The 27958-nt window shown below is 35.8% G+C and overlaps 2 protein-coding genes across 4 annotated transcripts in view; both read left to right on the top strand.

Moving 5' to 3' along the window:
• Nucleotides 1-1089: 1089 nt before the first annotated feature.
• LOC120478499 (A disintegrin and metalloproteinase with thrombospondin motifs 8) lies at nucleotides 1090-12457 on the top strand. The gene is made up of 9 exons (XM_039670410.2): nucleotides 1090-2079; nucleotides 4192-4431; nucleotides 6059-6191; nucleotides 6272-6439; nucleotides 7657-7949; nucleotides 8722-8908; nucleotides 8983-9155; nucleotides 10248-10423; nucleotides 10508-12457. The coding sequence occupies exons 1-9, from the start codon at nucleotides 1378-1380 to the stop codon at nucleotides 11238-11240; spliced, it is 2805 nt and encodes a 934-aa protein (XP_039526344.2). The 5' UTR covers nucleotides 1090-1377; the 3' UTR covers nucleotides 11241-12457.
• Nucleotides 12458-16909: 4452 nt separating this feature from the next.
• The window catches only part of pou2af2a (POU class 2 homeobox associating factor 2a), a 29806-nt gene continuing 18757 nt past the window's right edge, over nucleotides 16910-27958 (top strand). The window contains exons 1-3 of one of the 3 annotated variants that reach the window (XM_089121333.1): nucleotides 16910-17047; nucleotides 17320-17376; nucleotides 17774-17838. In XM_089121333.1, the coding sequence (XP_088977459.1) occupies nucleotides 17790-17838 (49 nt within the window). In that variant the 5' untranslated portion in view covers nucleotides 16910-17047; nucleotides 17320-17376; nucleotides 17774-17789. Of the gene's footprint in view, nucleotides 17048-17088; nucleotides 17241-17319; nucleotides 17377-17773; nucleotides 17839-27726; nucleotides 27895-27958 lie in introns of those variants that run through there. The other 2 variants (XM_039670452.2, XM_039670454.2) reach the window with 2 other exon arrangements.

Raw genomic sequence — 27958 nt, 5'->3', positions numbered from 1 at the left:
CGTTTGTGACCCTTACTGACCTAAATGCCATACAGATTCTGTATAATCTTGCTTTGGGCTTATATAGAATTGAATTATCTTTTTATTATTATTTCCAGTGTTGATTGTATGCATAAAAACTGGTTGTGAATCATAAGCTACATAGTTAATATGAAAAATACTCATTAAAAGGTTGACGCCATTAACCATGGCGCAGTTCAATGCCAATAGGCCTACATGCAGTAAAGATAGTAACTGACAATAAAGATAATGCAACAAAATTGTTTGCAAAATATCAATCTTTAATAGGTTAAAACAGTTGAGGGACTACAAAAATACAGATTATCTTTAAAATATTTAAGACTACATGTTTACGTATCTATGTAGCCTACTAATAGAACAAGTAGCCTATCATGAATGTATAGGCTAGTCTTTAAACTTATTTCTATCTAATTTAAATCATCGTCGCCCTCTGGTGTCTGAGTCACAGAATTTCTCAACTGTTTCAGACTAGTGCGAATCACGTCCATATACAATGTCTTACTGCCACCTTGTGGGGACTGAACTTATGTCCCCATTCTACATACTGAGTCAGCTGACGAACATTTCTAAAATAGTGATGCTTTTAAAGAATCTGAACACAACCTACTACATTGTATAGCCTTTCTTGTGCAGATTTCCAGATTGTTTAAAACAGCCCAATGGTGATCATTTATCAATCAGCACTTGTGGAGTAGCCTAATTAAGCATTTCTTTTCCAGTTTTCAGTTTTTTTTGTTTTGTTTTTTACATAAATCAGCTGTATGCCTATATTATTATGTATCACTTCATCAAGCATTAAAATGTCGCAAATATATGAAATAGACCTATTTGACGTTTTGCTGGAACATATTAGAACATGAAAACCATAGACCGTAAAAGAAAACTAGAAATACACAAATATTAACTACTCAGTTTACAAACTGTTTCTATTTAGGAAGGGGCGTGCTTCTCAGTTTTCATTGGGCAAACCCGATCCAGAGGTTTTTCATGAGGGCACAGTGGGAGGAGAGACTGCAGCAGCGCTGGATATCAAAAATAAACCTCTCATTTCTCAGAAAGTATAAATACCACCGCCTCAATCCGTGAGACAGTCCTGGACTTAAGAGCTCACGAACTTGGCTCCGAATTCTTTTAAATTCAATTTGTGTAGCCTATACTTGGTGATATTGCATTAAAAAAAAAATAATTATTTAGTTTTAAAATAGATTTAAGCTAATGAAAGAATGTGCTGGATAGGCTAGCTAATTTTAAACTTTTAGGATATTAACATTTTTTTCAGATCAATGATTCAGTAAATTCGAGTAGGTAATCAATTCGTTATATTTATTGTTTTCCTTTTTGAAACAGCGCCATATTATGAAAATGTGGTCGTATTTATTCATATCTACATTAACTGTTTGCCTCTGTGCTGAAACATCTGCTCACTCGTTTGAGACTGAGGAGATTATACCTGTACGGCTGACTGGAAGGACCGGTGGACGAGTGGCAAAGAGGAGTGAAGAACAACTCAGCTTCAGACTCACGGCTTTCGGCAGGAATTTCACACTTAATTTGACACCGGACAGCACCTTTATATCGCCAGAACTGAAGGTATATCGCATCAAAGTCAAACCACAAGAAAGACTTGAGTCAACCAGCAACCCGAAAAATCTTTATACTTCCTTGAATCAAACTGAAGAGACTGGAGCAGATGTATTAAAAGGTTGTTTTTACACCGGCGCTGTTGACTCCAATGAGGACTCTATTGTTTCTGTCAGTGTATGCCGTGGGATTTTAGGATCATTCATTACAGATGGTAAAGAATATACAGTCGAGCCTAAACTTTTAGGCTTGGGAACATATGGAAAGTTAACCGAGCAGCTGCATGTCATTAAAAGAAGACGTTTCACAAAGTCCCCGCAGGTCTCTAAACAGCTGTCGGATATCAGAGATGATCATCAAAAGTCGATGATCCAGATGCCGTCAAGGCGCACGCGCTTTGTATCTACGCCCAGGTTTATCGAGACTTTGGTGGTCGGCGACGCTTCCCTGACACATTTCTATGGAGATGAGATCAAGGTAAGGGTTCACACAAGTTCTAACCATTTTGACAGCTGGAAAATCTGTTTCAGAATATGGTAGCTGGTATAAGATGTTTAATAACTGGTGCAAGATGATGCAAGCTGGTCATTGTCTGGTGGTTGACCAGCTATCATCTTACAAAAACCATGCAGTCTGACCACTTTCAGATGGGATGCCCAACTGGGGTTTGCTGTTCTAAGATTGTATGCAGCTTGCACTTGTTAATATGTGTCTTTACATAGGCCTACAATTAAGTTTTTTTTAAGATGGTCTCCCAGCATGGCCAAACTGGTTTTGCAGGTCAGAAAGCTGGTCTTCCAGTCTAACTAATTTAAATTTGCCCCAAATCCTGCTAAAACCAGTCAATAGACAAGACCAACTATGCAAGTCAATCTCACAAACCATTTTAGGTTTACAGATACTATTTAATACCATAGGCTACCCCACCCTCTGGAGTCACATACTTATCTAATATCGAAAGAAGGATAAAACCTTTACCAGTAAGAGCTATTTAGTGTAGCTTGAGGGACATCTCAAAACATAGTTGTACAAGAATTAGTCACGGTTCATAGGAACTGTACTGCACTGATCTTTACACCCACTTATGATCCACCACCCCCTGAAATTCTCCTTCATTGAGTCATCGAAAACAAATGATTGGAAAAAACTAGAGTGTGAAAAAATGCACTGTCTGGGTCGGGATCATGAGGCAGATTTCAATCCAGATGTCGATATTGGGATCCAAATGTGCAGATTCCTCATAAAGATTTCCATTGAAGACCAGCTGCTTCTACTGTTGATATCAGGGCATTCCAACAAACAAACCACTTATTTACAGTATGTGGAGCTTAAACATAAAAAGACAATCTCTATCGGCTAATAATTATTCTCATTTAAAGAATACTGAATGATGTATTACATACACACCAAACATGTAAATGCATTTCACGAGTTCACACTCACTAATGATCAGAGAATAAAAATAGTTATGCGTATTTGGCGTGCTGTCCGGGGGGAGGGCTCCGAGCTCGGAAATTGGGCCCGAACCCAGAGTACTCCCCCCGTATCTCTGTTTACGAAGATAATTAGGCAAGTGTGAGGAGATGGGGTGGTGGAGGGATGCTGAGAACAGTCGAGGAATAAGGGTGAGTCAACTGTGTGTTTTTATAGGCTTTACTTGTGCTGATTGAGTGAACCAGTTGATTACTGATTGCTGACAGCTGGCTGACTTGATTGTTTGATCATTAGAACGTGATCCTCCCGAAACTTGTTAATAAAACATCGATTTGACCTGCCTGCTAAAAGTAATCAATAATCATGTCTCCATTATCAAAATATGAACTTTTTATTATGCATTGTCTATTGCAGTGTACTGCATCTGAATAAGCTGGAGATTTGATTGTCCACAATAACTTAATATGAAAAATATGCAGAGTAAAATCCATCCCATTCAAGGAGTTCTGAACTGTCCTGCCAATGATGTCACGCTTTTACACTTAAAGGTGCAGTAAGCGATTTCTGAGAATCTTTTTTTATTAAACACTGCTGATATTTGAAATCAACCCAAACAAACACACCACTCTCTTCATTGCTCCGCCTCCAAAATATGTGAACATACAATTAAAGAGTGGAATTTCTCTTAATTCTCTTAATTAAGCGTAGATGACAAACGAACGACAAGGAAGAACATAAAATGAAAACAAGAGTATATTTGATTGTCAGTCGTCAGCAGCACACATTCAAAACCAATGTTACTCACGTCTCTTTTCAGGGCAGGCCTTCCCTCTTGGGTTTCTCCAGTGCTGGAAACCTTCTCTATTATTAACACGGGTTCTAAAGCTCTTGCCTGATCTCTTTTTCAAGTGATATTCCTCTGACCTTTTCTCTTTTTGTAATGTCTCTCAGCCATCTCTCTTTCTACAGTCTTTGCTCACGCTCTCTCCTCCCCCATCATGAGTGGACAAGCCCCCTACTGCTAATTGGCTACAAATTTGTTGTGGTGCTTGGTTAGATCCACTTTCAACAGTGTTTCTCAGAAATCGCTAACTGTACCTTTAACCTTCTGCTGCACAGTTGGTGAACAGCAAGCTATTTGTTTTCTCTCTTTAGCACTACTTGTTGACTTTGATGTCAATGGCTGCTCAGATTTACAAGCATCCTAGCATTAAGAACTCCATCAACATAGTGCTTGTGAAGATGCTGATTGTGGAGGACGAAGAGGTTGGACCGTCAGTCTCCAGCAATGGAGGCGTCGCTCTGCGTAACTTCTGTGCCTGGCAACAGCTCTTCAACCCGCCCAGCCACAGGCACCCAGAGCACTATGATACAGCCATACTTTTTACTCGAGAGGTGAGCAGTGATTTATTATGTATTTTATGGGATAATGATGAAGTGAGATTCTTGACTGTAGCTGAATTTAGAACAGCCTTCCCTTGTGAAAAAGAAGTACACTTTAGCATGCTTTTTTTAATGATGTTGCAATTTAGTACAATTAAAAATATTTTAACTTTCAATGTAATATCGAACAACATACAACAACAGTTAATATGATAACTTCATTAATTACTCACCCTCATTTCGTTCCAAACCTGTAAGACTTTCATTCATCTTCATCATCAGATTTCTTTCCCTTCATTGGAACTCCTCGCAAATACCACTATGATGCTTCAAAATGTTAATAAAGAGATTGTAAAACTAATCCAAATGAATTGAGTGGTTAAGTCCAAATTTTCTGAAGAGACACGATCACTTTATATCAGTGGTTCTCAAACCTGTCCTAGGGACCCCTCACCACTGCATATTTTGCATGTCTCCCTCACCTAACAGACCTGATTCAGCTTATTAGTACAGACTGCAAGACTTGAATTTGGTGTGTCTAATGAGGGAGACACAAAATGTACAGTCGCGAGGGGTCCCAAGGACAGGTTTGAGAACCACTTCTATATATGATGAACACGTTATATGATTTACATATGAGTATATGATTTACTTTAGGCTTTTATTCACATATAAACATTTATGAACTCACACAGCAATTGTGGTAAACAGAAGCTCAAGCATGTTCACTTGAAGTGTGAGAACCAATGAGGTTCATTCTCGTGTTACGCAGCAGGTTTGAGCTTCAGCAAGAACCAATGAGGTTCATTCTTATGATTTACGCAGCACATTTGAGCTCCAGCAAGAACCAATGAGGTTCATTCTTGTGTTACGCAGCACGTTTGAGCTTCTACAAGAACCAATGAGGTTCAATCTCATGTTACACAGCACGTTTGAGCTTCAGCAAGAACCAATGAGGTTTGTTCTCATTAAACAGGTTCGGTTGAGCTCCTGTTATTGCTGATCAATGTTTATATGTGAATAGCTGTCAATGGAGGGACAAAAAGATCTTAATTTGTTCTGAAGATTAACGAAAATCTTATGGGCTTTGGAACGACATGAGGGTGACTAAATAATGATGGATTTTGTTTTAATTTTGGGGTGCACTAACCCTTTAAATATGAGCTTGCCCTGTCAAAGAGTGTCTTGAAAAGTGTGTCAAAAAGTGTATGGTGCATTGCTCATTACTAGAGCAGACGTTATGGCATATTGAAACCGAAAACGAGGCTGAAAATAGGAGCAGACCGACTAGCTTCTCTGAAAGGTGAACACATGTGAGGCCGGCTCTCAGACTTTGCCAAGGCCAGATGTGTCTTGAATCATGTGTGTTTTGTGGTCTGCTGCTTTGGAAACATTTGTCTCCATCTCGGATCTCTAAGCAAAGGATGGAAAATACTCCAGTCATGTTTTTGAGATTTTTTTAAATGCCACATAGTTACATTTTCTCACTTCATAGGTCTGCAGTCTGCCAAAACTATTTATTTGCTTGGTTTTATGATGGAAACATTGGCAAAATATGTGTTTCGCTCTTATTATTAAGCAGAGACCTGGAACAGCAATAATAATTACATTTATTTTTTTATCCTAAACTGCCTTTCAGGACATCTGTGGATATCAGAGTTGTGACACATTGGGCGTAGCTGATGTTGGAACCATGTGTGACACCAAAAGGAGCTGTTCTGTTATTGAAGACAATGGCCTTCAGGCTGCTTACACGACTGTCCATGAGCTAGGTGTGGATGTCCTCTGGTAAACATTAAGTGATTGTTAAATTGATTGGACCTTCCATAATGCGATTTTGTTCTTCTTTCAGGCCATGTTTTGAGTATGCCGCACGATGACACTAAGAACTGTGAGCAGCTTTTTGGACATCTAGGCGAGCACCATGTCATGGCCCCTGTTTTCACTCAGTTCAGTAAGACCTCGCCTTGGTCTTCCTGCAGTGCTTTGTACGTCACAGAGTTTTTCGACAATGGCCATGGTATGTGCACAAAATTTGAAATGGGTCAATGACTTGACACTTCTTTTCTTTTTGTCATCTATTCATTTATTCAAATATACGTGAAAAATGCATTTCATATATACAGCGTATATCATGTTTATAGAACATATACAGCGAATTATATCATATATATATACTTGAATATATTTATTGTTTTTAACATGGTTCTAATTTATTAATTTAGATATTTCTTGGGTTACAAAGTCAAAAATGTCAGTGATACAACTATCCTGATATTATAATGAAGAAAAAGAAAATGAAATTAATGAAAATAAGTAATTAATTTGCCATAATCTTTTATTACTATTTATTAAATTTTTTTTAGTTATATAAAATTTATTTGCAAAATTAATATTTAACAAAATATAAAACAGGAAATTATAAAACGAACATGGGGTCATCTCTACCATAGCATTTCTTGTTTTATATTGTATTAATGCAGACCCTCATGATTGTGTGCTGAGTATATAAATTTGTTATATTATTATTTGATTATTATACAGTAATATTGTTTATTATTTTTATTGTAAAGCAAGGTTAGTATTAAATATATATATATATATATATATATATATATATATATATATATATATATATTTGTCTTAAAAGTACATTTAAAAACCTTTTGAAAACAATGATTAAGATGTCTACACTTACACCACATAAGAATTTATCACGTGTGTTTTAAACTGGATTTTTCCTTTTCTTATGGATACTCTTATTTGTCATTGCCCTAGTTTAAAAAATGGAAGAGTTTGCAATAAGAATATTCTTATGAATACCACTTATGCATTGATTATAGTAAAGCACTTTTACGTCACCTTTTGCTTGTAATTATGTAGATTCATAATTTTCAGATCCTTTCCGTTGAGTCAGAGAGAGTGCATTCCTGTCACTTCTCACAACTCTTAAAAAGGGAATGTAACTAATGTTTTCTTTCCACCGGTCCACGTCTCTTTAGTATTAGTCTCACACGTTTCCTTTTTAACTGCTGTATCAGTTGAAGTGGGCAGTGGCCCATGTTCCCCACGTGCATTTCAGCTCACTCGTGTTCCTCCTCGTGGCTCACTCCCCCAGATGTGCATTCCTGCAAGTCTCCCTAAATGTCAGCTCCAGGAGCCCAATGTTCCTACTGTTTCACAATCCTTTGATTTCATGATTTACTACCCTCTAACTCTTCCTCTGGATAATAACAGGAGACTGTTTACTGGACACCCCTGAGACGATAGTGGCCTTACCCACTGAGCTGCCAGGCATAACTTACAGCCTGGACCGACAGTGCCAACAGATATTTGGAGAGGAGTTTTCACATTGTCCCAACACTTCAGCCAGTGAGGTGTGCAGACAGCTCTGGTGCCAGCAAGAAGGGCAGTCTGTGTGCACAACCAGGAACGGGAGTCTTCCCTGGGCGGACGGCACAAACTGTGGCCCCAACAGGACCTGCCTGAACAGTGAATGCATGTCCTCAGATGAAGTCATGAAGCCAAAGGTATTTGAAGATACTCTTGAGTAACATACATAGATTTTTAGACTTTCATTTAATCATTTTATCAGTACTAGGAACACAAAGATCATAAATTAAAAAAATTTTTTAAGATTTTTGTGGAAACCTTTGGATTCTTTGATGAGTAGAATGCTTAGAAAAGAACAGCATTTATTTGCATCTTTTGACACTAATATTACTAATAAAAGTAATATTAATACATTTATTACTAATAAAAATGTTATATGAACTTTTAATTTAATGTCTCTTTGTTAAATTGTAGTATAAAAAGTATTGAAAATTAATTCTGACCCCAAACTTTTGAATGGCAGTTTACATTAAAAGCAATTCATACATACAACGACTTTTCTAAACCTCTTTTATAATGAGCTTATTTTGTCATTTCTGAATTAAAATTCATCCAGTCATGCTCATCCAACTGCCCTGCTATATATTTTTTATGAATAAATCATTTGTGATAAAGAATACTTTTGCCATTAAAATATATTATGTCTAAAAAATGAATGCAAAAGTAAAACCTGTGAAAAGAACTAAATTAGTGAGTAGAATGACAAAAACGTTTTTGAAAATCTTGATAAAGATGTATACACTCACATGTAATCAAGTTGAAATGAAATGTTTGATTTTTCTTTTCTTTATCATGGACACTAAATGTCAGTGGTAATTGTTTTTGCTGTTTGGTTGGGTGACACTAGTGCGACTATAATCACACACAGTAGTCTGACATTCAATTGGTTGTGTGGTTCTTCTGGTTTAGCCAGTTGTGGATGGAGGCTGGGGCGAGTGGGGACCATGGCAACCATGTTCCAGATCATGCGGAGGCGGAGTGATGTTCTCCTACCGAGAGTGCATCCGGCCATCTCCTCAAAACGGTGGAAAATACTGTGTGGGCCAGAGAGTGAATTACCAGTCCTGCAACAAACAGGCCTGTGAGAATAACCGAGGTGGGTTCGTCTCTTCAGTGCCAGTCATTTCATGTTGTGTTATTATACTAGGTAACAATTCTTTACTATTGTAGGGAAAAGTTTCAGAGAGGAACAATGTGAGAAGTACAATAATCCCAATCACTTCGATGTGCATGGAAATGTAAAGCAGTGGATACCAAAATACGCTGGAGTGTCGCTACGAGATAGATGTAAACTCTTTTGCAGAGCACGAGGCAGCAGTGAATTCAGAGTATTTGCACCTAAAGTAAGTTGCACTTTTTTTTTAGTGTGAGCACACTTAAATTTACATTTAGGCCTTGTGTCCACCAAAGCGGTTTTAGCCCACTGAATACGCTTGACGCTCTACTGAAGACGCCGTGCTTTGGGTGGTTGAGAGTTTTGGCAGTGCAGCGTTTTTTCCGTTGAGACGTTTCGTTGCTATGATACAGAATATCCGTAGCACAGTTTACTTGTAACTGATTTCGCAGATAATTTGTTTAATACTAAAAATTGATTTAGCTGGTTGATTTCGTTGTACAGAAAGAATGTTGTGACAGTTGGTCGGTGTGGTTTAATCCCGCCCCTCCTCCACTGTGATTGGACGGGTGGGTAAAAGTGACAGTGATGAGCGCTGCGTTTTATCCAAAGTTGAACATTTTTCAACTCTCGGCGACCAGTAAAAAACGCTGGGCGTCCGGCGCTTCAGCGTGAAAAAAACGTTCAGCGCCTCGTTACGCTCATGGCGTTTAAAAAACACGGCGCTCCCATTAAAAACAATTGAAAACATACACCAGGCACGTGGAAAAATGCTTTGGTAGACACACGGCCTTAGACTTTTGGCAGATGCTCTTGGCAGATTGCATTTGATCAGTTCTTGCTTTCCCTGTGAAACAAACCCATGATCTTGGCATTGTTAGTGCTTTACTGTTTAAGCTACATACAGGAAGAAAATTTACTGTGAAAAATAATGTTTTTACACACAAATACAAAACACCTTTATAGTAACATGACACTAAAATAACGCAATAAACGTTAATTTTAAAACACGTGTAAAATATAAACCCTAATGTAGGCTACACAGATTAAAAAAACGAATACATGTTATTTCAGTAAAAAAAAGTTACATGTAAGTTTACGTTTTTTTTCACTGTAAATTATTTAATTCTTTTTCACTTCCAAAAACTCTTCATGTAATTTTACAGTTAAATACTGTATTAAAATTACATGAAATGTCCCATTAGATTAATTACAGTATTCCAACATGTAGATTAACTTACCACTAACCAATTAACCGGTTTTACCGTTTAGAATTTTACTGTTAAAATCATCATCATTTTTTACGTTGTCTCAATCTTAGGTAATTGATGGAACCCTATGCGGTCCAGATACCACATCCTTCTGTGTGCAAGGCCAATGTATCAAAGCTGGTTGTGACCTGGAAATCGATTCTAATAAGAAGCTCGACAAATGCGGGGTGTGCGGAGGGAACGGTCAGAGCTGCAGGATGATATCTGGCTCATTCAATAAAGTCGTGTAAGAATATCTCGCAGCTATTTTTAATGAAAAAGCCGGTTCATTTTGGCTACAGTTATCTAAATCTCACTTGTTTTTTTGAAGCCATGGATATAGGGACGTTGTGACGATTCCAAGTGGAGCCACCAACATTAACATCAAACAGCAGAGCCATGGAAGTATACCACACGATGGATACTACTTGGCTGTACGAAGAGAAAATGGCGATTATGTCTTGAATGGCAACTTCTCGGTCTCCACAGTGGAGCAGTATATTCCAGTGCTTGGGGCTGTGCTGAAGTACAGTGGCTCGTCCACCACATTGGAGAGACTTCAGAGCTTCCGCCAGCTACAGGAACCAATCACAATACTGCTGCTCTCCACCGCTGGGGAATCCATCCCACCGAAGGTAAAGTACACCTTCTACATTCCTAAAACCACATCTTTCAGCAAACCTAAAGACAAAAAGATGGCTGGCAAACTGATCCATCCCTTTGGGGTGCCGCAGTGGGTCTCGGGCGAGTGGTCTGAATGCTCCAAAACGTGTGGTTCAGGGTGGTCCAGGAGAAATGTGGAATGTAAAGACAATGCTGGCTTCTATTCAAACCACTGCAATAAAGATCTCAGACCTTCTGATATCAGGCCCTGCGCAGACCTGCCATGTCCCATGTGGCAAATAGGACCTTGGTCTTCATGCTCACAAACTTGTGGCCACGGCGAACGCCAGCGGAAGATGCTCTGCATTGATTACACTGGGAAGATTTTGGAACCGGAGAATTGTGACACTGCCAAGATGCCTCGGCCAGTATCGGAAAAGTGTTTCTACCAAGAGTGTTGAGGACATCATGCAGGCTGAGGTGATAAGACGTTCCTGTGAACCAATATACAGATTATCATTTGACCGTGCTTCAGGTTGGAGCAGGAAATTTTCAGCTTTAGGTGGAGCTGTGTGGAGTGAACTTGTTAATGAATATTGCACGGACTGATCACTTGGGCTTTGGTTTTCCTAATATCCATGTATATCAATAACCACTATTGAAGTTTTATCCAATAGATATCTACCTCAGCAAGCAATGCTGTTTTCCTAACTTGTGCCTCCCAATTACATATAGATTAGGTTTCGAAATGTTTCTGAAAAATAGAAAACACATCAATCAGCCAAGACTTTTACATTTATCTCAGGCTGACTTTTTAAAATAAGGACAGAAATCATTTAGTTAAAACGTATTTGTAGCCACTATGAAGGTGCTATAATTCTTTATTGATTTACTTTGTGATTGGGTCAATAATGATTGACTTTTTTTTCATGGCTTGCATTTATCAGTGGTTATTTTCACTTTCAGAGTTGAAGTGTAGCAAGAACACGTGATTAAAGCATGATCATATAAATATGTTAGTCTCTTGTAAAATGAAAACTGTATCGGAGTTACACAGTGGTTGAGTCTAATTTATTTCCTGGAACATTAATAAGTACAATTAAGTGTTTAAATTTTACTTTTGAAAATTCCTCAACAAACAACGTTTGTGTCCATTCAGAGGGTTATACAATGGTTATGTAATTGACCATTTACTATAGCTGTTCTTTATATTAAACACTGTTTAATTTCAAAAGTGCACATAGCAAATTGTTGTGAATTGCTATGTGAATGAAAACTTGGAGGTTTGAAAACATCAGACCTTCCGGTGAGTTCATGCTTCATGAATAGATGTCTGCTGAGATTTTGAAAGAGCTGTGTTGTTGAACGTTATTGAGGAAAAAAAAAACAGTACAGTATACAATTAAACTGACAAATAGGTAATGCTCCTTTAAAATGATTGTATATGAATGTTCAGTTGTGTACATTTCATATATTAGTCATATTAAAATGCAGCAAAACATATTATCCCTTCAGTGAAGGACTGTACTTTGTTACTTCTTCATTGTAAAGCTATTTATTTTTGTACATTTTTATTGTATAAAATAGATACAAATTATGCAATGTTTTCCAGATGCTGCTTTCTTTTTGTTTTGTAACTTATCAATGAAATGTCTGAAATAAAAACATTTCAAAATCATTTTGGATGAATGTATTTAATTAAAGCTAGACCAGAAGGGTAAGTGCAAAACATAAACCAACAGATATTTAAATGTAATATGAATGGATTAAAAAAAATGGCATGGACCAGCATAATGAGATAAGAAGGCTCTAATGTTCCTGATATTATGACGCATGGAAATGCATGCTAAGATGTGGTTTGTAAAGTTCAGCTGGATGTCAAATACGATAAGATTCCTGGCTAGCTGTAGTGTTGTTGACATCAGGAAGGTTGAGAGAGAGGTGGTGTTCCTTCATCCAGTACAAAATGTCATAAAGTCATTGAGATATATGCTGAGTTGTTGGAATGGAATGACTGTGTATCATCTGCACAGCAGTAATAGGAAAAGTCAACACATTCTCATCCCAAGACATCATCTAACTGACGCTTTTGACCATACGTCAAACTCCAACGTTTTAGGGCACCCTTTAACGTCAGTTAGATGAAGCTATCCATAGAGCATCATCTAACTGACGCATTACCTTTAGCATTCAGTAAGATGACGCGGTTAGGTTTAGGTCTGGGGTAGGGTTAGGGTTAGGGTTAGATAGCGTCATCTAACTGACGTTAAAGGGTGCCCTAAAACGTCGTATGTTGAGGTATCGGTCAAAAGCTGAGTTCTTGGGATGAGAACGGGCTGGAAAAGTCATGAGACTTTATAACAGGGCACAAAGATGTTACAGAACGAGAAAAGGAGAGGGCTAAGTACCGAACCCTGGGGTTCCCCAGCGATTAGCTGCAGTGTTTCAGACACCTCTCAACTCCACAAAGCCTAAAAGAATAGTTGGTAACACTTTATTTTGATAGTCCACTTTAGACATTCAACTAACTATAAGTAACTTTTTGCCGCTACATGTCAACTAACTATCATTAGAGTATCAGTAGACTGTCTGCTTAATATCTGCTAACACTTTATTTTGTTGATCCCCCAACAGATATTCTACTGACTATAAGTAACTTAGCAACTACAAGTCAACTTGTTCTCCTAACCTGAACCCTAACACCTAACCCTAACCTGACAGTCTACTACAGCCTACTAATACTCTAATGACAGTTAGTTGACATGTAGTTGAAAAGTTACTTATAGTTAGTAAAATGTCTAAAGTGACTATCGAAATAAAGTGTAACCCAATAGTTCTCACAGACAGATCCTTAAGACAACTGTTTGTGGAAATATGGATGTTTAAAGGTTAGAAACATTGGACCTAAACTCCTTACAGACCTTCAGTAATCAACAGGCTATGTTGTCTCAACTGTATCATTTAAATACAAATTAAAATCATGACTGCTAAAAGTGCCTCTAAAAACCCATCACTGCCAAAGAAACCTGATGGTCTACTAACACTAACACTGTGGCCCTGATGTACGGCTTGAAATTGCAAGTAACGTTATTTTGGCATGGCATTCAAATAGTAACAACAACTCCAAACTTCGGTCTCTGGCTTAATCAGATTGGAGTTTATTGGGCCAACATAGCCTCAGAGTTTTTTCCCTAATTTTGAAGAGGTATTCTTTCCTAAAAGAGGGCCCCTTTGAGAGAATGTTTGTTTGATGGAAAATCCTATTCCTCAGAGAAAGCACATGTCTGAGAGGCAGCTGCTCTCTATCTCTTAGAAAGGGTTTTTGCATGAGTTTGGCTCTGAATGAGATGCATCTGCTACAATTGTTACATATTTGCAGTCTAGCTCTTCCATTCCACTGATAAAATGAACAGAACTGCACTTTTAAAATGAAGTGTAATCTCTAATAGTTACATATATTGTCAGACTTAACTAATAACATTGTGAAGCGCTGCAGTACTGTCTAATTTGTAATTATTCATAGTATATACGAGTGGTATATACACTAAAAGAATATATACTTTTAAATGGACTGATTGCTGAACACTTTAATACCAACATGATACTGTAGTTTAACAAAAGTGATTTGTGAACTGTTAATTGCTGACCTCACCAGACATCATGTTCTCATAAACTGCTGGTTAAGAACAATTAGTATGTTGTGCAAATCTGCCTTAAGGATGTGGAACTGAACTTTTAACAACTCCACCCAGAAACACAAAGCAGAAATATTTGCCCTAAACAAATTACAGCAACACACAATGTTCTAATATGCAGTTACTATTAAGCCAGCACTTTTTTATCCAAATTAAATTATCCAGATTACGTGTCCGACCACCCAAAAAAAAACTGGTTCAAGAACTGGTGCTGGTTCAAAGTTGGTTCAACTTGCGATCCTTCTCAGATACGTCACTGTACGCAACCATCTTAGCTTTCCCATTCCTGTCGTGTTGTTGGTCACAATAACCCCGCCCCCTGGCCCCCGACGTAAGCATGATGTGGTAAAAGAACGGTTCTAGTCCAGCAAAGAGTTGCTGCCGCTTTAGAACCAATTTTCCAGGCCGAGAACCGGTTCTTTGGCTGTCGAAACACAACGAACTGGTTCACGAGTAGGCACCGGCTCCGAATTGGCTCTCAAAATGCTTTGGTGGAAAAGGGGTATATGTAAAGCTCACATACTGTAGGCCTACTTCAGAAAATTAACCAGTTGAAATTTTCAGGAAACCCGGCCAAGACAAATCTATTGTGTCTCTGCTGAGCCACAATAAATTTTCACCTGTTGTTAATCATGCAATTATCATGTTTTCATAATTTTTTTTCTGTTTAATTACAGCTGTTACAAGCTGTTCTAACGTTCTTTTGTGATTGTTGTTTGCTTGTTGTTTACCAAGAACTTTTCAATAAAAAATGAGTTACAATACTCTGCTTAAAGTATGTGCCTTGCTCAAGGGCTCAATGGTGACAGATTTGTGTTGTGAGCTCAGACAAATTCCTATTCTCACATCAACTAATTGCTATTTTCATGTATATCCTTGGGCATAAAAACTCCAAACACACCCTTGTTTGTTTCTAAACAAGGCCACACAGTGAGCTAAGGCATTGCAAAAAGCATACAAATATATAAATCTGTCCATTTTTAAGTGCTAGGCAAACAGCATAAGAAAAATATATTTTTGCAATCCAGAGAGGATTAGAAAAATATTTGCACTCCATTCATCTCAGTGGCACTTTCTGGAGTAGTGGTTTATTTAAAATCTGTCATATTTCCTCACGGCGGCCCATGAGCATTTGCCAGGAGCCAATCACCTGAGCTATAAATGCCAAGTGATTAATGACTCCTGGGCTGCAGGAAAATGACATCATGACAATGCTGATTGCCTGACGGCAACCCTTCACTGGCGACTATGCTGAGCTGTGACGTCAAAGGCAGCAGACAGTGAAAAATGTCATTTGTTGTTTTTTATGAGCCCTACAAAAATCTATAATATATAATTATTTTGTATTTTTATAATAATTATATATCATTTAAATTATGCTTCCCAAACAATTATTACTGAATGGCTGTCAATGAAGATGCTCTTTTCAGGAAGTGGGCTAATGACAGCTCTGGGCGGTCTGAAATGAAATGAAATAAAAGAAAAGTAGCTCAGATTGATGAATGAATCTGTCATTTTTTGGAGATATGTTCAGATTCAGCACAAGTCTGTTGTGTTAGAGACACTATATATATATATATATATATATATATATATATATATATATATATATATATATATATATATATATAAATCAGCATTGATTAAAAGTATAATGAGTTATGTAATCTGATTACTTTAAAAAAGCAAATAGTAATGCATTACTTTTAAATTTACAAAATATCTGAGTTATACCTTTTTAATTTTTGAATTACTTCCCATTTTTATTGACTGAGAGCTCTCCTGTCTCCATGATGAGAGAGATCGTGAGGAAGTGATTGTGCACTGTATAAACATGATATTGTAGTTCTGTAGTGAACATGCATTTAATTTACTCATCTCACTTCAAAACAAAAACAGATTCCGATATCATCAAAATTAATAAAAACAGTGAAATGCAAACTCAGAATATTACAAAAACCTGCAATAAATAATTAAACATTTATGTTAAATAGTTATGTCTTTAATCTCACTTAATGAATAAACGTCTTTGCTGATGATCCAATTCAACCATAACACACAAAAATATTAAGAAGTTTTATTTTTATCACTCAAGTAGTGTTGAACTTAAAGTCTCCCTGCATGTAGTCAGTAATTTTATCCCTTAAACTCATCTTTGATCACCAATTTTTCATATTTTAAAAACAAATTCCAGTGAAATAAAATTGTTCATGGTCATATAATGCCATTTTTGTACAAATTAATATGAATGTTTAGGGTCTAAACGAAAACTTTGTAATACACTTTTATTAAAAATTCTCATTAGTATTTTAAGAAAACACAATAATTTTACCTGGTCAAAATCAGCTGTTTTCAGCAAGTCATTTCAGTGCATATCCCTTTAAATAATAAATCCCGCCCCTCTGTTCTAGACACAGCGCACGTGAAGTGTTGCGTTGACAACAGTTGAGGGATATTTTGGAGAGAGAATGGCAGCGGGAGTATCTGAGAGTACACATCTGTGCAATCATAACAGATTGAACCGGAGTCGCACCGGAACAAGATGACGGCCGCAAAGAAGTTTGACAATTAAGGTTTGAGGGCAATTAAGGCTTTATTTACCGGGATAACATGGCTTCTCTTGAGACTCCACACTTCGCAGCATAGGCTATGATATGAAAGCCAGCCTTCACATTGACGTGATTGGTTACAAAGAAACACTATTGTGACATCAGAAACAAAAGAGAAAATACTCACATGAATTGAGTTGACGTGAATTTCCACATGGTTTGTCTTAAAGCTTATGAAAAACACCACATAAACATATAGCTAAACAACATCAATAGCTACTTGATTTTTACCACAGGGGGACTTCAACTTACTTCTCCTGCGTCCTTCACCAGAATGGCAGCACTGCTGAAAGGTTTGTATTTCTTTCTGTCGGAGGCTTATTCATTTCACTTTTGTTGTAAAAGGGCTTTTACTTTTGACATAAATATAACTTTTTAAAATTTTATTAAAAAACAAACAAACATACAAGCAAGTCCAGCTCAGGTGAGAAAAATTAACATGAAACTAACATAGGCCTAACACATTACTTTCCATAAAAGTGATACAATAGTTACTTTTTTAGGGAGTAATGCATTACTAGTAACTTTCCCCTGAACATAATCATACAGACATCATCCTCCAGGATGTGCATCTTCATAAAATCATATAGAAGTGCACATGAAATAATAACTGTTTTTTTACCCTCTGAAAATTATGATGTTATGTGCAAGTATGATGTTAATTGTGGAAATATTGCATCATGGTTTCAGGAGGGAGACAGTGAAGATGGCTTACCATCAGCCAACGCTGGCAGGCAGACCAATGCTGATGAAAGGTAAGAGCGTTGAGTTTCCCATTATAACTCTGGTTAATGCAAGGAAAAGGGAGTATGGAAAATCAATTGGATCAGAGAACCTCTCCACATGCAAGTTTCAATATCAAACATTTTCTAGCTAATCAGTATATTTCAGGTAAAATATACAATACTATTTCTTATACTCAATCTGTGATCCAAAAAGTGGGTAAATTACAGAATCAATTGCTTATAAATAAATAAATAAATGCTTCCATGTTTCAACCACCTATGGCAGTGTCCTGCATTAAAATGGACTGCATAATAATATGTATTTAACAGATTATAAATCAACCCTTGTTTATATTCTGTTTATACTTGTGCAGCTGATATGACTATAAAGATGTGCTGGCCTCAGTAAAGTTAACCACCGTCTTTGTGGCCAGATAAGTCTTTTTGTGGAAAAATTGTTTGGAATTACTTCTGCAAACCTTGTGGCAATAACTTTAACAGCTCAATACGTTTAATTAATTTTCAAGCTGTTGTTATCTGTAAGTGTGGCTTTCTCGTTGAGCAACAGCCTTTGCGATTTACAACACTGTCCATGTGTCTTAAAGAGACAGTTTCAATTTTGCATTAAATATTTTACACAATTCCCATATTTTGACCCCCCCCCCTCTCCCACACACACACACACACACACACACACACACACACACACACACACACACACACACACACACACACACACACACACTTAATTATTGTCTGTGTAATTTTTCACAGCTCTTAAACTGTACACATTTTCAGACATGCTATTCGAAATCTGCCAGGAGGAAAGATTTACTAAACACCTCAATAATAAGACTCAGCTTTGCAAAAATCCTATTAAATAATTCTTTTTGCACCGACTTCTGGAAAATCCTGATGATGATTTTGGCTTTACTTTCTCTTTTATGATCACACAATGAGCTCAGCTTCTTTCTGTGTTGATAAAGTCATTACTTTATTAAATTCCATTAATGGAAATTATTCTTCTAAAATCCTTGTACTCTTTCACATGCATCCTCATATTTTGTTTTTGGTTTGTTTATTTAATAGGTAACCTAACATGTGACCAGGCAAGATACTTATTAACTTTACAGTTTAAGTTTAAGTGTTTATTACTTACATTTTATTTAGTAAATTGCAGCGATTTGCATGGTGATTTCCTTTTTTTTTTTCTCCAGAATTTGAATCTGAGACAAAAGGGAAAGGTCAGGCTTTGATCAAGTTTTAATTATTTGTTCGATTTATTTTTCCTTGAGTAGTTACAGATTTTATGTGTTTTTATTTTTATTACATTTTGACAACTGTGTTCTATTTAAACAACTGCCAAAAGGCTTAGTTCCACTCTTTATCCCCAAAACATTCAAATATCACGTTCCTTATTATGAAACATACATGATTTATAACAAAGAAAACAATATCAAATTTAATCCATTTTTAACCTATTTTACAGTAGATAGCAATAATATGCTTCACTCTGTCCAATAAAATATGTGCTTGGTGCAATGCGAACAACACACAAATGAAATAAAAGCATAAACCAGCAGGATCCCTTTTATTTAGCAGTTCTAATTGAAAACGTGTGTATTAAAACACTTTGTAGAGTAATTTGGTATTATATATTTTTTCTAATAAAGACATTCTCTCACACTTCATGCATTTTAAAACACTCCTAGTACTTTTATTGTTTTTCTATTGCCAAAATTCCATTAACTTTTTATTGTTTTATTTTGAGAACATGGAAGTGTTGCACGGTCATGATTTACGCAGTAAACTTTGTAATGAAAGATTCCTGCATATTCTGAAATATTCTAAAACCTGTACATCTGTACACAAATATATGATATGAGACAGTGCATGATATTTAGAAAGTTTGTAATGCTAAGGATGTTTTTAATCTCTAGTGCAAGTAAAGATTAAACCAAAAGTTTGCATTCCAAATGCTTGCCTATGACAGTTCAATATATATATAATATATATATTTTTTAAAAATTAAAAAAATATTTAAAAATTAATTATTAATTAATTTTAGAAATTAAAAAAAAATGTTTTTCAAGCATCACAATGTCCTGATTCTTCGTTTTACATTCATTTAAGTGTTGGCTGTGATGTTCAAGAAACTAATGAATTGTTGAGATATTGAATAATAAAGACATGTAGCTACTTATAAAGTTCATTTTCATCTTTCAAATTTAGAGTTGGATTAAAATCTCATATATTTGATCAGCTGCAATGAAACAATGACTGTAAATGTGTGCACTTTCAAGCATATTTTATCCACTGCAGTAATGAGGAGTAATGGAAAACCCAACATGATACCAGTAAAAACCCCTGTGACACCTGTGACATTTTCCAGTAGCCATTTTTTTAATCCAACACGTGCTGCACATATGAGGGCTGAAGGCTGTGAGCAATTGCATATAATTCACTGGGATAAAGAGCAAGAAACACCATGCGCCTCACATCCATCATGCTGAAGTTATAACTTATCCCTAAAAACAGACTTGTGTTGGTTCGATCAAAACAAAAAGTGAAAAATAGACATATTTGATGCGAGTTGGGTTTAGAACAAAGGAGAAAAATGAATATGTTATAGACAGACATGTCCAGATTTTTGGATACAACGGCCATTTAATTAAGTGTTGTGCAAGTTGATAATTCAGGAAAGATATCAAATGTGAGAAAAATCAACAATATTTTTTATCACGTTTCACACAAGATAAAGCAAATGGCTAGCTTATCAAATCGCATATGAAATAAATAACTTTTTTTTTTTTTATGGTTTTGCTTTTTCAACATTGCCTGCCCTCTTGCAGGTCTGTGTTTTGTGGGCTGAACTTCAAACAACTGAAGGCCACACTGAAATACACTTTCATTTGGCATTATTCATTTATTATAGCATGGATAATTTTATAAGCAACTGAGAAGAAAGTCATTTATCTGATCACTACTGTGCTGAAATCCGCCTGTTGTTTACCGTAACCATTTTATTTCTGTAGTTTCACTTAGGTGAGGAAGGACTGGAAAAAGCAGAAGTTAGTTTTTTTAATGCAAGCAATAAAACTTTACATTCTCTTAAAGCAGGATAAACTGTGCCACGAAATTATATAGATTCCTTTCTTTGGAAAAGAACATATTTTTCCCTTGAAAAATGTGGAGATATCACAAACTAAGCCTGATAAATGGTCATGGATAACAGTCAATATTCAGGTCATGCCCTCTGCAGGTCAAAAGTACGGTCTTAATCAAACCGAAAGACATGATACCGTTACTTAAAGGAGGACTTCACTTTTAAAAAAAAACTTTTGCTGATAATTTACTCACCCCCTTGTCATCCAAGATGTCTTTCTTTCTTCAGTCGAAAAGATATTGAGGGTTTTGGCGAAAACACTCCAGGATTTTCTCCATATAATTTCAATGGGACTTCAGGTCCAAATGAGAGTTTCAGTGCGGCTTCAAAGGGCTTTAAATGACACCACACGAAGAATAAGGGTCTTATCTAGCGAAACGATCAGTCATTTCAAAAATAAATAAAAAGGTTTAAGTTTTATAAGCACAAATGCTTGCCTTGATCTTTTCTGTGATGTGTGTTCGTGACTCTCCTGTTCAAACTCGTTCATCAAAATGAACTAATCTTTTTTCGAGTCATGACTCGAAGGGTCCTAGATAAGACCCTTATTCGTTGTCTGGTGTCGTTTAAAGCCCTTTGAAGCAGCACTGAAACTCTCATTTGGACCTTGAACCGTTTGGTTCCCAATGAAGTCCATTATATGGAGAAAATCCTGGAATGTTTTCATCAAAACTTCATTCAACTGAAGATAGACAGACGTTGACATCTTGGATGACATGGGGCTGAGTAAATTATCAGCAAAAGTTTATTTTAAAGTGAACTGCTCCTTTAAGGGCTGGAAATAAGTTAAATATGGAAAGCTAGTATTGGTGGAAAAGTTGAAAACCTGTTACACATCATGTGAAACAGAACTGGTGTAATTTAATTGATGATGTAAACATTTTTAGACATTTACAATATCTTTTTAAATTAAAATCACACACAGTGGCCCTTAATCGTAATTGAAGTCTGTCTCTCTCTCACACACACACACACACACTCTTAAAGGGATAGTTGAATGAAAATTCTGTCATCATTTCCTCACCTTCAAGTTGTTTCAAGCCTGTATGAATTTCTAAAATATATATATTTTTTGTGTTCAGCACCTGAAAGGAATTCGTACAGGTTTTGAAACAAACGTGTTTACGTGTTTCAGACAGACCGTACATTTATTTGTCAGTGATTTTTCCTGTATGTTACATATTTATGCCAATGTATAAATCATTCATGCACTCATTTAACCGAAAACACTGATTCATTCAGGAACGAGACAGCATGTCTCAGAAGCTTAAAGTTGCTGCTTAATTTGTGTTGGAACGATTTTCATTGGCGAAACAAAATAGGCAAACACTAGCCTACTCTGTCTAAAATGTAAGTTACTCAATATTAATTTATTTTTTATTGAATTGTTGTACAAGCCCACTCGTGCTGTTTTTGTTTACCTGTGGCGTCGCGCCTATAGCCCAGAGCAGTTCATTTTCTGAACAACAGCACCCTTGTTCTTGTGATACTGATGAATTTACACCATAACAGCCTCTAGGCATGTGTAAACCACAACATTTACAGGTACATATAGCAACATTATAAAACAAGCAAGTTTCTCTCTTGATACAATGCATGGAAACATTTTTTTAGTTACTTTTCAAACTATTGAGTCATTGAAGTGAACTGTAACCACTTGATTGAAATAATAAGTGCAAATATAACTCGAGATATACAGTAGGCTAAGTAAGATCTAAATGCACCCTGAAGGCTTATTACTGCAAGGCTCTTTACACAGAGTGCTGGAAAATTCCTTTGAGTGAGCCAAGAGAATGTTCCTGTGATAAAACGAGCCACTGCTCAGGGTGACGGAGCAGTAAATGAATCTACAGAGATCAAACAAACTGTTTAATGAGATGCATAACATTTATCATTGCACATACACAGTGAGATAAGATTGTTATAGGAGTGTCTCCTTTTATAGATAAATGCACGTGAGAATTTGTGTGTTTCTAAAAATTGCCCATATATGGCTCTTTTTAAACACTACAGCCAAAAGTGGAAAAAATAAGATTTGTTTTTTTTTTCTTTTCAGCGCATCACAGGAATATATTACATTTAAAAATGTATTCAAGACAGGTCAAGTCACTTTTGTTTAGATAGCGCTTTTTACAGTAAGGATTGTTACAGTGATAACAGGAAAATAAAGCAACATGGTTTGTTTCGGCTGTATCTAGAAGAAAATATTGTTTAATTTCTGTTGTAAACAAGTTATTAATTTAATGTATATAGGCTACAGTAGCTCTGGAGAAAACTGATGTCATCATCTAGCTCAGTTCAGTCTCATGGTGAATGCAGTCAGATCAATGTTGAATATTCAAAAAGAAAAAGGTAAATTTAGTTACGCTGCGTGTGTGTTTTCTCTCTCTCTCTCTCGCTTACTACTTTTTGATCAAATATGAGGCCTTGATGAGCACAGCAGGTAGGCTCACGGCGCTCGCCAAAGACGATAAATGAAAGTAGGCCTAGTTTTTTAGCCTTTCAAGCAAAAACGCCGAGGATTAGGTAATATGCTCAGGTAATCATTAAAACATCACATTCTCATTCCTAAATTACAACGATTCGCTTGCGTCTTTGACAAAATAACATTCAAATCTGTAGGTGAATCAGCTTCACAAAGAGTCATTTTAACCCCACCGTATCATTATTTCAGTCTTACAGATTTATATTATCACAGAAGTATAGTTCGGATATTAACACTAATCCAATCTAAACTAATCTATAGCGGTATAAAGTAGGGTAAATCACCATTTGAACATGGTGCTTCAAATAATGATTGTATTGATTACATCTTTACGCCACCAGGTGGCGACAAATGACTGTTAAAATTACCTGTTTGTAATTTAATCATTCGTTCATAAACGCTGATTCATTCAATACTGAAAGTGTATTTATAAGTCATTGAATTATTCATTTAAATCAAGTTTTTTTTTTTAATAATTCAGATTATTGAACATTTTACTTAGACTGTCGCAATTACCATTTTGCCAGAACATCTTATTTTATCGTTATTTTGTTTAGTTGGGAGAATCGTGATCTCTGTTTGAAACAAACAAACAAACAAACAAAAAAATGTGATTCTCAATTTATCCAGAACCATGATGCAGCTCAAGGTCATCTTAAGATAGGTGGGAAAATAGTGTGCTTTTATCTGTTCTCAATAAGACATTTTGTTCTGCTTAAACCCCATTATATATTTTCGACTTCATTTTATATGAAAAATGTATATAAATAAGTCTCCACTGCACAGTCACTGCACTACCCGTTTTCATTCAAGAGTTAAAGGTGAGGAACGTTTTTAAACGTAGTTTCTATCATTGCCCACTAGAGGACAGTATTGATCACAATTTAAATCCACAAGCGAGGTTCATGTGTGCAGTATTTTCATATAGTAGCACACATTGACAGATTTTTAAAGGTATGACAACACCTGTTGAATTGTGATTTTTTTTTTATCTCTTAATCCAGTCACTCATTTATGTTACTATTGCAAAAACAAAGATATTTGCTTTGCATGATTATAATTCCATGCAGATAGTTTACATTCCAAAACTAGTGAACATACTAAGAGCATTTTCTTATGGATTTTTGACAGTATTTCAATATTTAAGTTATATATAGCTATATGTATATATAAGTTATAGGTATTATCGTAACACATTTTTCAGACAGATAACCCACCAGATTATTAGAATTAGGCTACATCATTCAGAGATGGGAGTAAAATACATTTATTCAAGTTGCAAGAAAAAATTTGGGATTAAATGGGTTAATTTATTTAAATATAATAATTTTAATATTGAAAAAATTAGATGCTAAAAAATAATCAATTATATACTTTTTAATTATGAAATTAAAACCTCCAATAGGTGGCGCCAAATCACAGTCTTAATGTACGAGTCATAGAAGCATTCATTCAATTGGCTTTATGCACAGCTGCACTACTTCCTGAACTTAAGCCAGCTCCTTGTTTCCTGTCTGCCGTTATTGGTCAAATTGATTAATTCAGGTGTGCCTGACCTCAGTTGTCACGGCAACAATAATCAGACACGCCTGAATTAATCAAGTTTGGCCAATAATAGCAGACAGGAAACAAGGAGCTGGGTTAAGTTCAGGAAGTAGTGCAGCTGTGCATAAAGCCAAAACGGTAGATTCATGCTGGAACTAAGCCTCTCTTTGTTTACTGTACAGTTTACTAAATATCATAAGTTATAACTCATAGCCTATTAGGGCCAATTTTTCTTCAAATCTTCTTGTAGAAATATGGTCAATTTCTAGTGTTTATATCCAAAAAGAAACGATTCTGAGAGATGTTTTTGTATTTAGCGTGCTCACCGTGATATTTGTTTTTCCTGTGCTTGTGCTACGTCAGTGACGTCACGCAATCGCTCAGAATCTGATGTGACTGCGTCAATGGTTGCTTTGCTTTCATTTTGTTCATCAATTGATGTTGCGATGATTTATATAATTCTCGAGTCATACAGTTCAAATCAAATAAAGTCTCGAGTCATTGGATCTAAAGTCAAAATTATAGGTCAAGTAATTTTCTTAATTTAGTCAAGCAAGTCTCAAGTCCTTAAATTTGCGACTCGAGTCAAGTCGCGTGACTCAAGTCCCCCATCTCTGACATCCCTATGCTAACATCATTTGCTAACAAAAAGAAAAGAGAAAGTTCAAAACACTGCATCCCTTATAAAACATTGTTTCCATAAAAGTTTTGTTCTATGAAGATAATTTAATGAAAAAAAGTTAATAGCAAAAAGTCAAGATCCCTCAGCTAGTGAGCAAATTTCTGCCCCTGGGAGTCAAAATCTTAAAACAAAAGATCAAATCTATCCTAGTATCCAAAAGTAATTGACCTGTGGCCTTTCATTGGAATTCATCAGATTTGCATTCTTACTATATTTAACAAGTCATAAAAAGGTCCTGTGTTATTTCATGCAAGTCCACATTCATACACGTTATTTTATTTATTAAGAGTTACATTGGGGTTTGATGCCCTGCTGCCATTACAGTTCTTGTAAGTAATTTGTTGAACTGTTTTGAGTGAGTGGTACTGTGGTACTGGAGTGAAATTTATGTGGCTGATATCATATTGATCTTTTTTTCCCTTCTGTCTGGCCAGCCTTTATGACTTACTCATTCACATGTTCCACAATTTTTAAGTGCATAAAAATAAAAATCTAAAATAGCCTTCAGTTTTAATCTGTAAATGTGTCCATACCATATTTCAATTGAGAGCTGTAGTACTGTAAAAAAAAATTGTTTCATGTTTAGTAATCACAACATTTTTTCTTTTGTCAAATCAACTTAAATAATTTATTTAGTTCAGATAACATATAATTTTGAGTTTCTGATGATTAAATCATTCTCCTTCATTGTATTAACTCACTTTTTCCATTTCAATGAACTTAAAATTTTAAGGCAACCAGGTTACTTACTTTTTTAAGTTAAACCAACAATATTTTTTTACAGTATAATATATATATATATATATATATATATATATATATATATATATATATATATATATATATATATATATATACTGTATATACTGAAGAGTCTGTGACTAAGTACATTGTGCTGTGATTATTATGTTACAACACAAGATTTTGACTAAAAATCGATGCACCTCTTGATAATAAATGTTGTGATGTTATTTCCATCAAGAGAAGGATACATTTTTGGTCCAGATTTTGTATTGACAAAGCAAGAGTCAAGCACTTTTAAAGTGTCCTTCAGCACATCCCAAAGACTTTTATTTTGATTTATTTGATTGGTAACACTTTACAAAAAGGTTCATTAGTTAACATTAGTAAATGCATTTACTAACATCAACTAACAATGAGCAATGAATTAGTTATAGTGTTTATTAATCTTTGTCAATGTTAGTTAATGCAAATACAGCTGTTCATTGTGCATTCATGTTAGTTCACAGTGCATTAACTAATGCTAACTAATACAACCTTTGATTTTAATAATGTATTAGTAAATGTTGGAATTAATATTAATAAATGCTGAAGAAGTATTGTTCATTCTTAGTACATTCATTTCATTCTACATTCAGTTCATTCTACAGTACTAATGTAGTTAACTAATGTTAACTAATGAACCTTTTTGTAAAGTGTTACCATTTGATTTAATGATTTATTTTAAGAGTATTTTTAAGATATTTAAGATCTGGACTGAATAAGGTTATTCATCTTTGAAAATTATTTTTCATGCTCCCTCCCAACCATCCTTTCACAATATGAGCCTGATGAAGTTAGCGTAGGAGATGGAAGGATATCCTGGCAACCAGGTAGAAACAGGAAGAAGTGTTCATTTCATGGGTCACACAGCCCCAACAACCCAAAATAACTTGCTTGAAACTCCTAGGCCTTTGAATTCAGTGTGTGTAGACATAAGACTTCACATGAGAGTGCTCAGGTATACCATACCTTCATTTTTGGTCCACAATTTCCCCTAATTCTGATACATAGTACATCTATAACTATTAAGCCATCTATTTAGGATAAATCTGTATTCACACCATGCATACTTGACTTTCATGGCTATAAAAAAACACCAAATGACCAGCAAAGGTTAGTCTTGACATTACCAATGATGATGGCGTGTCATTCGTGCTCGTTTCTCGCTAATCTAGAAAGTTGATGCAAATGCTGGAAAACGTCCTGCCAGTTATTTGCATGCAAACAAATGTGTGAGGATCATTTCAAAAGCTGACTTCTGATCAGCATCTATAGTATAGTTCACTAAAGCGGAGTTGGATTGTGTGTCTTTGGTATAATGGTCAAATTCAGCTGGAGTTTGGGAGTAGACACAGTTGTTTCACTGGGATAGACCGAGTGTATCTCCTGCCACTCACAGCTGAGGTATCTGCATCATGGAAACTGGTAAGGTATAAATTGACCTGATTAAAAACTCAACTAGCTTGAGCTCAATTTTTGTCATGCTGTT

This window comes from Pimephales promelas, chromosome 16 (genome assembly GCF_988280905.1).
Source record: "Pimephales promelas chromosome 16, fPimPro1.hap1.1, whole genome shotgun sequence".
In the NCBI taxonomy this organism is placed as follows: Eukaryota; Metazoa; Chordata; class Actinopteri; order Cypriniformes; family Leuciscidae; genus Pimephales; species Pimephales promelas.
Note: the sequence above shows the minus strand (reverse complement) of the source record. Positions and strands in the feature narration are given on the sequence as shown.

Coding starts and splice junctions, on each gene's coding strand:
- LOC120478499 (XM_039670410.2), top strand. CDS start 1,378: ATGAAAATGTGGTCGTATTTATTCATATCTACATTAACTGTTTGCCTC. Junction 9,156..10,247: donor TCAGAGTATTTGCACCTAAA/GTAAGTTGCACT, acceptor TCTCAATCTTAG/GTAATTGATGGAACCCTATG. Junction 10,424..10,507: donor GGCTCATTCAATAAAGTCGT/GTAAGAATATCT, acceptor GTTTTTTTGAAG/CCATGGATATAGGGACGTTG.